Consider the following 12,749-nt stretch of genomic DNA (forward strand, 5'->3'; position numbering starts at 1 on the left):
ATTAAGCAACCAATAAGCCAAGTAATTGTCATTAGAAAATAACAATTATTTTTAAGTAGTCATAATACTCCAATTATAACAAAAGTTTAACGTGTACAAAGTACGTAGCTCGTTCTAAACGACAAGTGACACTAACGGTCGTAAAAGCATTCGAGGATCAAGTTAAGTGATTAAGCACTTAATAACACGTTGTAAGGTATTAACGAAAATAATTAACATGAATAATGATCCTAGAATATAATATAGCTCAGTACGCACAAATACGCAGTTTCGTGAAAATAAAAATCATAAATATAAGTCAAAAAGGTCGGATCGTTACAAAGAAAGCTAACTGGAAAGTCAAAAAGGAAACTCAGATCGGAAAATTATGTTCAAAAGTTCAAGAAAAAGTAATCGGAAAGTCAGATCGGAAATTCATGTTCAAAGTTTTTAGAAAACTAATTTGAATGTCAAATAGAAAAGGCGTATCGGAAAGTGATGTTCAAAGGTTCAAAAACTAATTGGAAAGTCAAAAAGGAAAGACAGATCGAAAAATCATGCGTAAAGGTTCAAGAAAACTTATTGGAAAGTCAAAAGGGAAAGTCAGATCAGAACATCATATTCAAAGGCTCAAGAAAACTAATTGGAAAGTCAAAAAAGAAAGTTAGATCAGAAGTCATATTCAAAGGTACAAGAAAACTAATTGGAAATCAAAAAGGAAATTCAGATCGGAAAGTCATGTTCAAAGGTTCAAGATTACTAATTGAAAAGTGAAAAAGGAAAGTCAGATCAGAAAGTCATATTCAAAGGTTCAAGAAAACAAATTTGAAAGTCAAAAAGGAAAGTCACTTAGGAAAGTCATGTTCAAAGGTACAAGAAAACTAATTGGAAACTCAAAAAGGAAAGTCAGATTAGAAAATCATTTTCAAAGGTTTAAGAAAACTAATTGGAAAGTCAAAAAGGAAAGTGATATCGGAAAGTCATGTACAAAAGTTAAAGAAAACCAATTGGAAAGTCAATCAGGAAAGTCAGATCGGAAAGTGTTGTTCAAAGGTTCAAGAAAACTATTTGGAAAGTCAAAAAGGAATGTCAGATCGAAAAGTCATTACAAAGGTTCATGAAAACTAATTTAAAAGTTAAAAAGGAAAGTCAGATAGGAAAGTCATGTTCAAAAGTTCAATAAAACTCATTAGAAAGTCAAAAAGGAAAGTCAGATTGGAAATTCATGTTCAAAGGCTCAAGAAAACTTATCGCAAAGTCAAAAAGGAAAGTCAGATCGGAAAGTCTTATCTAAAGGCTCAAGAAAACTAATTGGAAAGTTAAAAAGGAAAATCAGACCAGAAGTCATGTTCAAATGTTCAATAAAACTAATTGCAAAGTCTAAAAGGAAAATCAGATCAGAAACTCATGTTCAATGGTTCAAGAAAACTAATTAGAATTTTAAAAATAGAAAGTCAGATCGGAAATTCATGTTCAAAGGTTTAAGAAAACTAATTGAAAAGTTAAAAAGGAAAGTCAGATCGGAATGTCATGTTCAAAGGTTCAAAAAAAACTACTTGAAAAGTCAAATAGGAAAGTCGGATCGAAAAGTCATGTTTAAAGTTTCAAGAAAACTAATTGGAAAGTCAAATAGGAAAGTCGAATATGAAAGTCATTTTCAAAGGTTTAAGAAAACAAATTGAAAAGTCAGAAAGGAAAGTCATATCGAAAAGTCATGTTCAAAGGTTCAAGAAAACTAATTGGAAAGTCCAAAATGAAATTCAGATCGGAAAGTCATGTTCAAAGGCTCAAGAAAACTGATTGGAAAGTCAAAGAGGAAAGTCATATCGAAAGTCATGTTCAAAGTTTCAAGAAAACTTATTGGAGATTTAAAAAAGGAAAGTCAGATCGGAAAGTCATGTTCAAAGGCTCAAGAAAAATAATCGAAAAGTCAAAAAGGAAAGTCAAATCAGAAGTCATATTCAAAGGTACAAGAAAACTAATTGCAAAGTTAGATCGGAAAGTCATATTCAAATGTTCTAGAAAACTAATTAAAAAGTTAAATAGAAAAGTCATATTAAAATGCTCAAGAAAACTAATTGGAAAGTCTAAAAAGGAAGTCATATCGGAAAGTCATTTTCAATGGTTTACGAAAACTAATTGGAAAATCAAAAAGGAAAGTCAGATCGGAATGTGATGTTCAAAGGTTCAAGAAAACAAATTAGAATGTCAGATCGGAAATTCATGTTTGAAGATTTAAGAAAACTAATTGGAAAATCAAAAAGGAAAGTCAGATCGGAAAGTCATGTTCAAATGTTCTCGAAAACTAATTAAAAAGTCAAAAAGGAAAGTCATATCGAAAAGTCATGTTTAAATGCTCATAAAAACCAATTGGAAAGTAAATAAAGGAAAGTTAGATCGGAAAGTCATGTCCAAAGGTTCAAGAAAATTAATTGGAATATCAAAAAGGAAAGTCGGATCAGAAAGTCAAGTTCAAAGGTTCAAGAAAACTAATTGGAAAGTCATCGGAAATTCATGTTCAAAATTTCAATAAAACTAATTGGAAAGTCAAAAAAGGAAAGTCATATCGAAAAGTCATGTTCAAATATTCAAGAAAAAGTCAAAAAGGAAAGTCGGAACAGAAAGTCAAGTTCAAAGGTTCAAGAAAACTAATTGGAAAGTCAAAAAGGAAATTAAGATCGGAAAATTATGTTCAAAAGTTCAAGAAAAAGTAATTGGAAAGTCAGATAAGAAATTCATGTTCAAAGTTTTTAGAAAACTAATTTGAATGTCAAATAGAAAAGTCGTATCCGAAACTGATGTTCAAAGGTTCAAAAACTAATTGAAAAGTCAAAAAGAAAAGTCAGATCGAAAGATCATGCTTAAAGGTTTAAGAAAACTTATTGGAAAGTCAAAATGGATAGTCATATCGGAAAGTCATGTTCAAAGGCTTAAGAAAACTAATTGAAAAGTCAAAAAGGAAAGTCATATCAGAAGTCATGTGCAAATTTACAAGAAAACTAATTAGAAAATCGAAAAGGAAATTCAGATCGAAAAGTCATGTTCAAAGGTTCAAGATTACTAATTGAGAAGTCAAAAAAAAAAAATAAGTCAGATTGGAAAGTCATGTTCAAAGGTTCAAGAAAACTAATTGGAAAGTCAAAAAGAAAAGTTATATCGGAAAGTCATGTTCAAAGGTACAAGAAAACTAATTGGAAAGTCAAAAAGGAAAGTCAGATTGGAAAGTCATGTTCAAAGGTTTAAGAAAACTAATTGAAAAGTCAAAAAGGAAAGTCATATCGGAAAGTCATGTACAAAGGTTCAAGAAAACTACTCCGTAATTAGAAAGTCAATCAGGAAAGTTAGATCGGAAAATGATGTTTAAAGGTTCAAGAAAACTATTTGGAAAGTCAAAAAGGAAAGTCAGATCGAAAATTCATGTTCAAAGGTTCGGGAAAATTAATTAGAAATTCAAAAAGGAAAGTTATATCGGAAAGTCATTTCAAAGGTTCAATAAAACTCATTAGAAAGTCAAAAGGGAAAGCCAGATTGGAAAGTCATGTTCAAATGTTCGAGAAAACTTATTGCAAAGTCAAAAAGGAAAGTCAGATCGGAATGTGATGTTCAAGGTTCAAGAAAACAAATTGAAAAGTCAAAAAGGAAAGTCAGATCAGAAATTCATGTTTAAAGATTCAAGAAAACTAATTGGAAAGTCAAAAAAGAAAGTCAGATCAGAAAGTCATGTTCAAATGTTCTCGAAAACTATTCAAAAAGTCAAAAAGGAAAGTTATATCAAAAAGTTATGTTTAAATGCTCATAAAAGCCAATTGGAAAGTTAAAAAGGAAAGTCAGATCGGAAAGCCATGTCCAAAGGTTTTAAGAAAAGTAAGTGGAAAGTCAAAAATGAAAGTCAGATCGGAAAGTCAAGTTCAAAGGATCAAGAAAACTAATTGAAAAGTCATATTGGAAAGTCATGTTCAAAATTTCAATAAAACTAATTGGAAAGTAAATAAAGGAAAGACATATCGAAAAGTGATGTTCGAATATTCAAGAAAACTATTTGGAAAGTCAAAAAGGAAAGTCATAACAGAAAGTCATGTTCAAAGGCTCAATAAACTAATTGGAAAGTCAAAAAGGAAAGTCATATCAGAAAATTATGTTCAAAAGTTCAAGAAAAAGTAACTGGAAATTCAGATCAAAAATTCATATTCAAAGTTTTTAGAAAACTAATTTGAATGTCAAATAGAAAAGTCATATCGGAAAGTGATGTTCTAAGATTTAAAAACTAATTGGAAAGTCAAAAAGGAAAGTCTGATTGGAAAGTCATGCTTAAAGGTTCAAGAAAACTTATTGAAAAGTCAAAAGGGAAAGTCTGATCGGAACGTCATGTTCAAAAGATCAAGAAAACTAATCGGAAAGTCAAAAAGGAAAGTCGAATCAGAAGTCATATTCGAAGGTTCATAAAAACTAATTTCAAAATTAGATTGGAAAGTCATGTTCAAATGTTCTAAAAAACTAACTAAAAATTCAAAAAGGAAAGCCAAATCGAAAAGTCATGTTAAAATGCTCAAGAAAACTAATTGGAAATTTTAAAAAGAAAGTCATATCGGAAAGTCATGTTCAATGGTTCACGAAAACTAATTGGAAAGTCAAAAAGGAAAGTCAGATCGGAAAGTCATGTTCAAATGTTCTCGAAAACTAATTAAAAGTCGAAAAGGAAAATCATATCGAAAAGTCATGTTTAAATGCTCATAAAAACCATTTGGAAAGTAAAAAAGGAAATTCAGATCGGAAAGTCATGTCCAAAGGTTCAAGAAAATTAATTAAAAAGTCAAGTTCAAAGGTTCAAGAAAACTAATTGGAAAGTCATATCGGAAAGTCATGTTCAAAATTTCAATAAAACTAATTGTAAAGTCAAAAAAGGAAAGTCATGTCGAAAATTCATGTTCAAATATTCAAGAAAAAGTCAAAAACGAAAGTCGGAACAGAAAGTCATGTTCAAAGGTTCAAGAAAACTAATTGAAAAGTCAAAAAGGAAAGTCAGATCGGAAAATTATGTTCAAAAGTTCAAGAAAAAGTAATTGGAAAGTCAGATCGGAAATTCATGTTCAAAGTTTTTAGAGAACTAATTTGAATGTCAAATAGAAAAGTCATATCGGAAAGTGATTTTCAAAGGTTCAAAAACTAACTGAAAAGTCAAAAAGAAAAGTCAGATCAGAAGATAATGCTTAAAGGTTCAAGAAAACTTATTGGAAAGTTTGATCGGAAAGTCATGTTCAAAGGCTCAAGAAACTTATTGGAAAGTTAAAAAGGAAAGTCGGATCAGAAGTCATGTTCAAAGTTACAAGAAAACTAATTAGAAAATCGAAAAGGAAATTCAGATCGGAAAGTCATGTTCAAAGGTTCAAGATTACTAATTGAGAAGTAAAAAAAAAAAGTTAGATTGGAAAGTCGTGTTCAAAGGTTCAAGAAAACTAATTGGAAAATCAATAAGAAAAGTCATATAGAAAAGTCATGTTCAAAAGTACAAGAAATCTAATTGGAAAGTCAAAAAGGAAAGTCAGATTGGAAAGTCATGTTCAAAGGTTTAAGAAAACTAATTAGAAAGTCAAAAAGGAAAGTCATATCGGAAAGTCATGTACAAAGGTTCAAGAAAACTACTCCGTAATTGGAAAGTCAATCAGGCTAGTCAGATCGGAAAGTGATATTCAAAGGTTCAAGAAAACTATTTGGAAAGTCAAAAAAAAAAGTCAGATCGAAAAGTCATGTTCAAAGGATCATGAAAACTAATTGGAAATTCAAAAAGGAAAGTCATAATAGAAAGTCATGTTCAAAGGTTCAATAAAACTCATTAGAAAGTCAAAAGGGAAAGTCAAATTGGAAAATAATGTTCAAAGGTTCAAGAAAACTTATTGCAAAGTCAAAAAGGAAAGTCAGATAGGAATGTGATGTTCAAGGTTCAAGAAAATAAATTGGAAAGTGTTAGGAATTATGTAAATCTGATGAGTCAAAGATTTTGAGTCAGTATTATTTGAGTCTGTAAATTTAGAGTCTGTAATATTTAGAGTCTGGAAGATTGAAAAATACAGACTCTGCTCAACAAGAAATACAGATTCTATCGGTGCTGAACAAAGATCAAGATCAAATCAAATACGCGTGAAGCAAATTAACATAAGATTGAAGAGATTACATCAAAGCGAATATCTCTGATTTCTAGGAGAAGATAATTGAAGAGATTTGAATTATATTGTTTCCTTATATTTTGCTATGGTTGTTTAGGAATTGATTCGATAAGATTTGAGAAGCTTATTTCTCAAATCTATAAATAGGGAACATGTAATTCATTCCAATTCGTCAATTTCAATAACAATTTACTTCTCTATTGTTTCATTCTCTTTGTGTTAATTTATTTGAAAAGTTCAATTGATTCCATACTTTATAACCTAGCTGTTATTCTGTTCAATTGATCTTATATAAACGTTCTAGGTTGTTGATTTTGGACCAACAACTGGTATCAGAGCGGTTAAAGATATAAATTCTTTTGATTTTCTTGAAATGATCTATTAAAACCTAGAACAAGAACACACATTCATCATTTCTGCTACAATTACTGCTCCTGTCATGGCAGGAAAAGGTGTTCCAATTTTTGATGGTACTGATTTCACAACCTGGAAACCAAAGTTACTTTGGTATCTGGGTTCTATTCATGATGAAATGGAAAGAGTTCTAACTGAAGGATCAATTATTCCAGGTAAATGGATCGAAGAAGTAAGTAATGTTGATGGTACTGTGGTCAAACCTGCCGAGTTCATTCAAACTCCAAGAACTCAGTGGACAGAACAAGATGCTATTCTTTATAGATTAGATAGCAAAATCAGAAGTATCATTGGCAATGCAATTTCTGTTCCTATCTTGAGAAAGGTAGGACATGCTAAAACTGTAAAAGCCATGTGGGATATTCTGCTAAATGATTTTAAAGGGGTCACTGTGGTTAAAACTCAAAAGAAGAAGAATTTTGTAAGGTCGTATGAAAATTTTAATGCTGAACCAAAGGAATCATTGTTTGATCTTCATTCAAGATTTCAGGTGTTGATTAATGATCTGGAAGGAGCTGGAGTTACAAAGACTCAAGCAGAATTGTGCCAAAAGTTTGTTGATGCACTTCCAGAAACTTTTGAATCTATCATCACCTCAATGGTAGTAAGTGAGAAGTTGGATAATTATGATCTTAGTGGGTTATTTGGGATCCTCACAAATTTTGAGGAAATCAAATTGAAGAAGAAGATCAATGCTAAGAAGATAGCCAAAGATCCAGATGCTGCTTTAGTTGCAACAACCAAAAGAAACAAAGAATTATTTTCAAGCTATTCTACCAAGGCTGAATCAGATGAAGAAAGTGATGACTCTTCAGAGGATGAAGAGGTTCAAATACTTGAAGAACAGATGGCTCTTCTTACTCAAAGGATTGAAAAGAAAAAGTTTGGACCTAGGAAAGGAAAAAGTCCTTTTGATCCTAAGAAGGCTACTTGTTTTAAGTGTGGAAAGGTTGGTCACAATGCTGCTGAATGTTGGTCTAAGGTTGATTCTAGTTCAAACTCTGTTAAGCATTTGGAAAAAGCAAAGAAGTACAAGAAGAAGTACAAGAACTTGAAGAAGGAAGGAGTAAAGCCTGTGGTAAAAAAGGTTAAGAAGGATCTCTACACAGAAACTTAGGATGATGAAGATTCATCATCTGATGAAGAAGAAGACAAGTGTTTGATGGCTGTTATTGAACAGGAGAAGTCATCTAGTCAATTTGAAGCTGATTTGAAAATTGCTTAGAAACTTAATAGTCAATCAAATAGTGATAAATCTACTGCCTATCAGGTACAAAATTTTGTTCACTATGTTGATAATGAAAAAATAAGCATGTTTAAGTATTTGTTGAATGACTTTAAATCATGCCTAGATGAAAATAAAAGGTTAAAATCTGAACTAAATGATCTTAAAGTCATAGTTAGAGAGAAAGATTTACACATAAGTGAAACAGAGCAATGTAGAATTGAATTGGCAGCATACAAATCTAGTTTTAATAAGGAGATTATAAGATTTGATGATGAGAAAAGTAAAATTAGAGAAAGAACAAATAAGTATGAAAAGATTTGTAAATCTTGGTGTTATCATTTAAGAAAAATTCTGATGCTATAGCTAGGCAAATACCTGCAGATATTAAGGATGTGCTTGGTGTAGGTTTTGATCTTAAGAATGATATTGGAATTGAAAAGGATCCAAATAGATTTAAGCATGTGATTTTACATAATACTTTTCTTAAGGTTGATGGTGATAAGCAATACTTAACAGATGCTTTTGTTAGACCAGAATCAGGATTCATCTACAGCACTGAGACTATATTAGGATCTAGTGTTACAGACTCAAATTCAGAGTCGGGATCATCAGACTCTAATATAGACTCAGTCAAATAAAATGATATTGTGATCTCAGAAATAACACATGATTCTAAAAGTGAAAAACAAAAGTGTTTTGAAGTCAAAGCTATTACTAAACTAAAAAAGAGGATTTCAAAACTCTGCAAAAAGCTAAAAGATAAACCTAAAGTCAAAACTGAGTCAGACAAACCCAAGAGTCCTGAAAAAGTTAGAAAATGGATAAAATTAGACAAACAATGTTCAAACATTCAGGATCAATGTAAAGAAAAAATTGTTTGGATAAAAAATAAACCATTTGTTTGGAGAGTAAAAAGCTCTTCATGTGAACCCACTGTAAAGTGGGTTCTCAAAGGTAAACAATGTTTGTTGTTTTTGTGTCTTGTGCAGAATGAAAGAAAATGATTTTTAGATAGTGGATGCTTAAGACACATGATAGGATGCAAGGAGCATCTTGAAGGGTTTATAGAAGAAAAAGGTCCCTCTGTTAGATATGGAGATAATTCTGTTGGTAAGACTATTGGGTATGGATCTGTCAAAGTTGGTGGTGTTACTTTAAAAAGAGTTGCTCTTGTAGAAGGATTGATGCATAATCTGTTGAGTGTGAGTCAAGTTGCTGATGAAGAATGTGAGATAAGGATAAGGAAAAATGCTGGAATCATCTATGATCCTAAAGGAAAACCTATCTTGGTTGCTTAGAGACAACAAAATGTTTATGTAGTTGATCTTAATGCTACAAATTCTGTTATTGATACTTGTCTTTATTCACAAACTATTCCTGAGCTGAATTGGTTATGGCATAGAAGGCTTTCTCATTTAAATTTCAAAAATATAAATGAACTGTCTAAAAAGGGGTTGGTAAGAGTGCTGCCACAGCTCTCCTACAAGAAGGATAAAGTCTGCTCTGCTTGTGTTAAGGGTAAACAAACCAAAGCTCATTTTCACTCTAAGACTCTAACTACAATTGATGAACCACTTCATATGCTTCATATGGACCTCTTTCGACCTATGAACATTGGTAGTCTGAGTGGTAAGAAGTATCCTCTGGAGATTGTTGATGAATACTCCAGGCTCACATGGGTAATTTTCTTGTATGCTAAAAGTGATGCACCTGAAGAAATCATTAACTTGATTAAGAAGGAGCAGGTACAAAAAGGCAAGCTGGTCAAACAATTAAGAAGTGATCATGGAACAGAGTTCAAGAATGCTACTGTTGTTGATTTTTGTGAAAGTGTTGGTATTGGTCAAAATTTCTCTTCTGTTAGAACACCACAACAAAATGGTGTTGCGGAAAGGAGAAATAGGACTCTTATTGAAGATGCAAGGACTATGTTGTGCCATACAAATGTTGCTATCAGGTTTTGGGCAGAAGCAGTAAATACTGCTTGTTATACTCAAAATAAATCTATTATTGTCAAGAAGCATGGAAAGACTCCTTATGAGCTTTATCACAAGAAAGTTCCTACTGTTCACTATTTTTAAATTTTTGGTTGTAAATGTTACATTCTCAATCAAAGAGGCTTGCTAGGTAAAATGGAACCTAAGTCTGATGAAGGCATTTTCATGGGATATTCATCTGTTTCTAAAGCTTATAGTGCTTTTTAACTCTAGAAGAAAGAAGATTGAGGAATCTATTCACATCACTTTTGATGAGAATTTGATGAGTCTGGCTTACAGACTTACTTTTCTGATCATGAGATATTTGTGAAAAAGTCAATGACTCCTTGAATACTTCAAATGAGATTCCTTCTGCTGAAGAAGAAGAAGTTGCTGATGTTTCCACTCAAACAAATACTGATGAAGGAGAAGTAAATACTGTCCCTGTAGTTCATGGTTCTGAGAGTACAAGAAGATCTTCAAGATCTATTAATCCTCCAAGATATCTTGAGGATTATGTTGTAAACACAAAAGGGCTACCAAAATGAGGTTCTACTTCACAGACTCCTATGTCTGATAATGCAATTTCTAATTACTGTTTGTATACAAGTTTTCTGTCTCTCATAGAGCCCAAAAAGGTTGATGATGCTTTAAAGGATGATGACTGGGTTGAAGCTATGACTGAAGAATTAATGGAGTTTGAAAGAAATGAAGTATGGACTTTGGTACCCAAGCCTGCAGGAAAGACTACAATTGGAACTAGATGGGTTTACAGGAATAAGGTTGATAAAGATGGTATTGTTGTAAGAAATAAAGCTAGACTGGTTGCTCAAGGTTACAGGCAAGAAGAAGGTATTGATTATGATGAGACTTTTTCTCCTGTTGCAAGAATAGAAGCAATCAGACTCTTCTTATCTTATGCATCACACATGGACTTTGAAGTATCACAAATGAATGAAAAAAAAATGCATTTTTGAATGGGAAACTACAGGAGGAGATGTATGTCAAACAACCTCCAGGTTTTGTAAGTAAAAATTTTCCTGATTATGTTTACAGGCTTGATAAAGCATTGTATGATTTAAAACAAGCACCAAGGGCTTGGTATGATACTTTGACATCTTTTCTTCTGTCAAAGAAATTTGTCAGAGGATCAATAGACAAAACCTTATTCATTAAAAAGGATAGAGGTGATGTCTTGCTTGTTCAAATTTATGTGGACGATATCATTTTTGGGTCTACAAATCCATATTTGGGTAAATGGTTTTTTGATACAATGTCTAAGCAATATAAAATGAGTAACTTGTGTAAGTTAAATCACTTTTTGGGTTTGCAAGTCAAACAAAGTCCCGAGGGAATTTTCATAAACCAAAGCACTTATGTTTTAAACTTAATTGAAAATTATGGTTTTAGAAACTGTTCCACTTTGAAAACTCCAATGAGTGTGTCTGAAAAATTGAGCAAAGATGAATATGGAAAATCTGTGTGTGAAAAGACTTACAGGGGAATGATTGGATCTTTATTATACCTAACTGCTAGCAGACCTGATATCATGTTTGCAACATGTTTATGTGCAAGATATCAGGCAGACCCAAAGGACTCACATTATAAGGCTGTTGAAAGAATTTTTAGGTATGTAAAAGGGATCTCCAAATTTAGGTTTGTGGTATCCCAAGGGTTCTGGTTTTGATCTTATTGGATATATAGATGCTGACTATGCAGAATGTAAGTTGGATAGATAAAGCACTTTAGGTGGTTGTCAATTATTGGGTAGAAAGTTGGTTAGTTGGTCAAGTAAAAAGAAAAATTCTGTTGCTACTTCAACTGCAGAAGCTGAGTATGTTGCTGCTGGTGGATGTTATGCTCAATTGTTATGAATGCAACATCAATTGGTAGATTATGATGTGATTTTCACAAAGACTCCTATTATGTGTGATAATGAAAGTGTTATTGCAATAACTGAGAATCCTGTGTTTCACTCAAGAACTAAACACATTGAGATTAGACATCACTTCATCAGGGATTGTGTTGAAAAAGGAAAAGCTGTGCTAAAGTTTGTGGGAACAAATGATCAGTTGGCTGATATTTTTACAAAACCTTTAAGTGAAGAAAGGCATTTTTATATTTTGGAAAGGTTAGACATGTTGAACCCTTCTCCAGAGATGTTACCTGAAGAATCTGAAAAATGAGTATTTTTTAGTCTGGGTGACGTCATCCAGATTCTGGTGTTTGTAGACTCTATTTCCTTTCAATTTTTTTTTTTTTTTTTTTTTGAAATTTCATAAAGCTTTTGTGTAAAATAAAACATTTTTTTGTTTTAGTAATAATTAGATTTTGTAAAATCTGTTACAACGGCTAGTTTTTTTTAGTAAATGTCAAACGGTAATTTTATTTTTGGGGGTAAACGGTAACTTTGATGTCAAATCGTTTTAATTAAGGTAAATTAGGCTTTTGTGAAGGGTATAAATAGATAAGTTAAACCTGTGGAAAACACTTTTGCTATCAAAGTTATACAGACTCTTCTATATCTTCTTCTATTCAATTCGATAAATCATCTGTTATTCGATTACTGTTCATCTGTTTGCTAATCTTTAATTCTCTTATTCACAATGGTGAAATACATCCCTTATGTTCTTATCCCTACTGCTAATATGAATAGGGCTCGCCCTATTAAAAGAGATAAGGATGTACAAGTGCCTGTAAACAATCGGGTGGCTTGTATTGATATACCTTCTGATTTTCAAAATCAGGGATATGAACAACTTATTTTATTTTTGCAAAATCATCCTCTCAGAGAAGGATTTTTCAAAGCCCCTTATTACATGTATCTAGCTATACTTGCAGAATTTTGGTATACATGTACAGGTGACTCTGAAGCTAGAACCATCACAGGTACATATGGTGATGGTGCAAATACTTTAACTATATCTGAAGCATCTTTAAGATGTGTTTTAAATCTGCCAGCTAGAGATAATTTTGTTGCCTTTGCCTCAA

The 12,749-nt window shown here is 31.9% G+C and overlaps 1 protein-coding gene across 1 annotated transcript; it reads left to right on the top strand.

Annotated features, from left to right (window-relative positions):
- Positions 1-6,579: 6,579 nt before the first annotated feature.
- On the top strand, positions 6,580-9,863 carry LOC139843058 (uncharacterized). Its single transcript, XM_071833141.1, has 6 exons — positions 6,580-7,632; positions 7,825-8,062; positions 8,146-8,358; positions 8,440-8,736; positions 8,821-9,009; positions 9,103-9,863. Exons 1-6 carry the CDS (start codon positions 6,580-6,582, stop codon positions 9,861-9,863), a joined length of 2,751 nt encoding a protein of 916 aa, XP_071689242.1.
- Positions 9,864-12,749: the final 2,886 nt, after the last annotated feature.

This window comes from Rutidosis leptorrhynchoides, chromosome 4 (genome assembly GCF_046630445.1).
Source record: "Rutidosis leptorrhynchoides isolate AG116_Rl617_1_P2 chromosome 4, CSIRO_AGI_Rlap_v1, whole genome shotgun sequence".
Lineage (NCBI taxonomy): Eukaryota > Viridiplantae > Streptophyta > Magnoliopsida > Asterales > Asteraceae > Rutidosis > Rutidosis leptorrhynchoides.

What these genes read in the sequence shown, in the direction of transcription:
- LOC139843058 (XM_071833141.1), top strand. Translation starts at nt 6,580, where the DNA reads ATGGCAGGAAAAGGTGTTCCAATTTTTGATGGTACTGATTTCACAACC. An exon ending in TGAGACTATATTAGGATCTA is followed by an intron (nt 8,359 to 8,439) that starts GTGTTACAGACT and finishes TTGTGATCTCAG; the next exon opens with AAATAACACATGATTCTAAA. An exon ending in TGTAAAGTGGGTTCTCAAAG is followed by an intron (nt 8,737 to 8,820) that starts GTAAACAATGTT and finishes GACACATGATAG; the next exon opens with GATGCAAGGAGCATCTTGAA.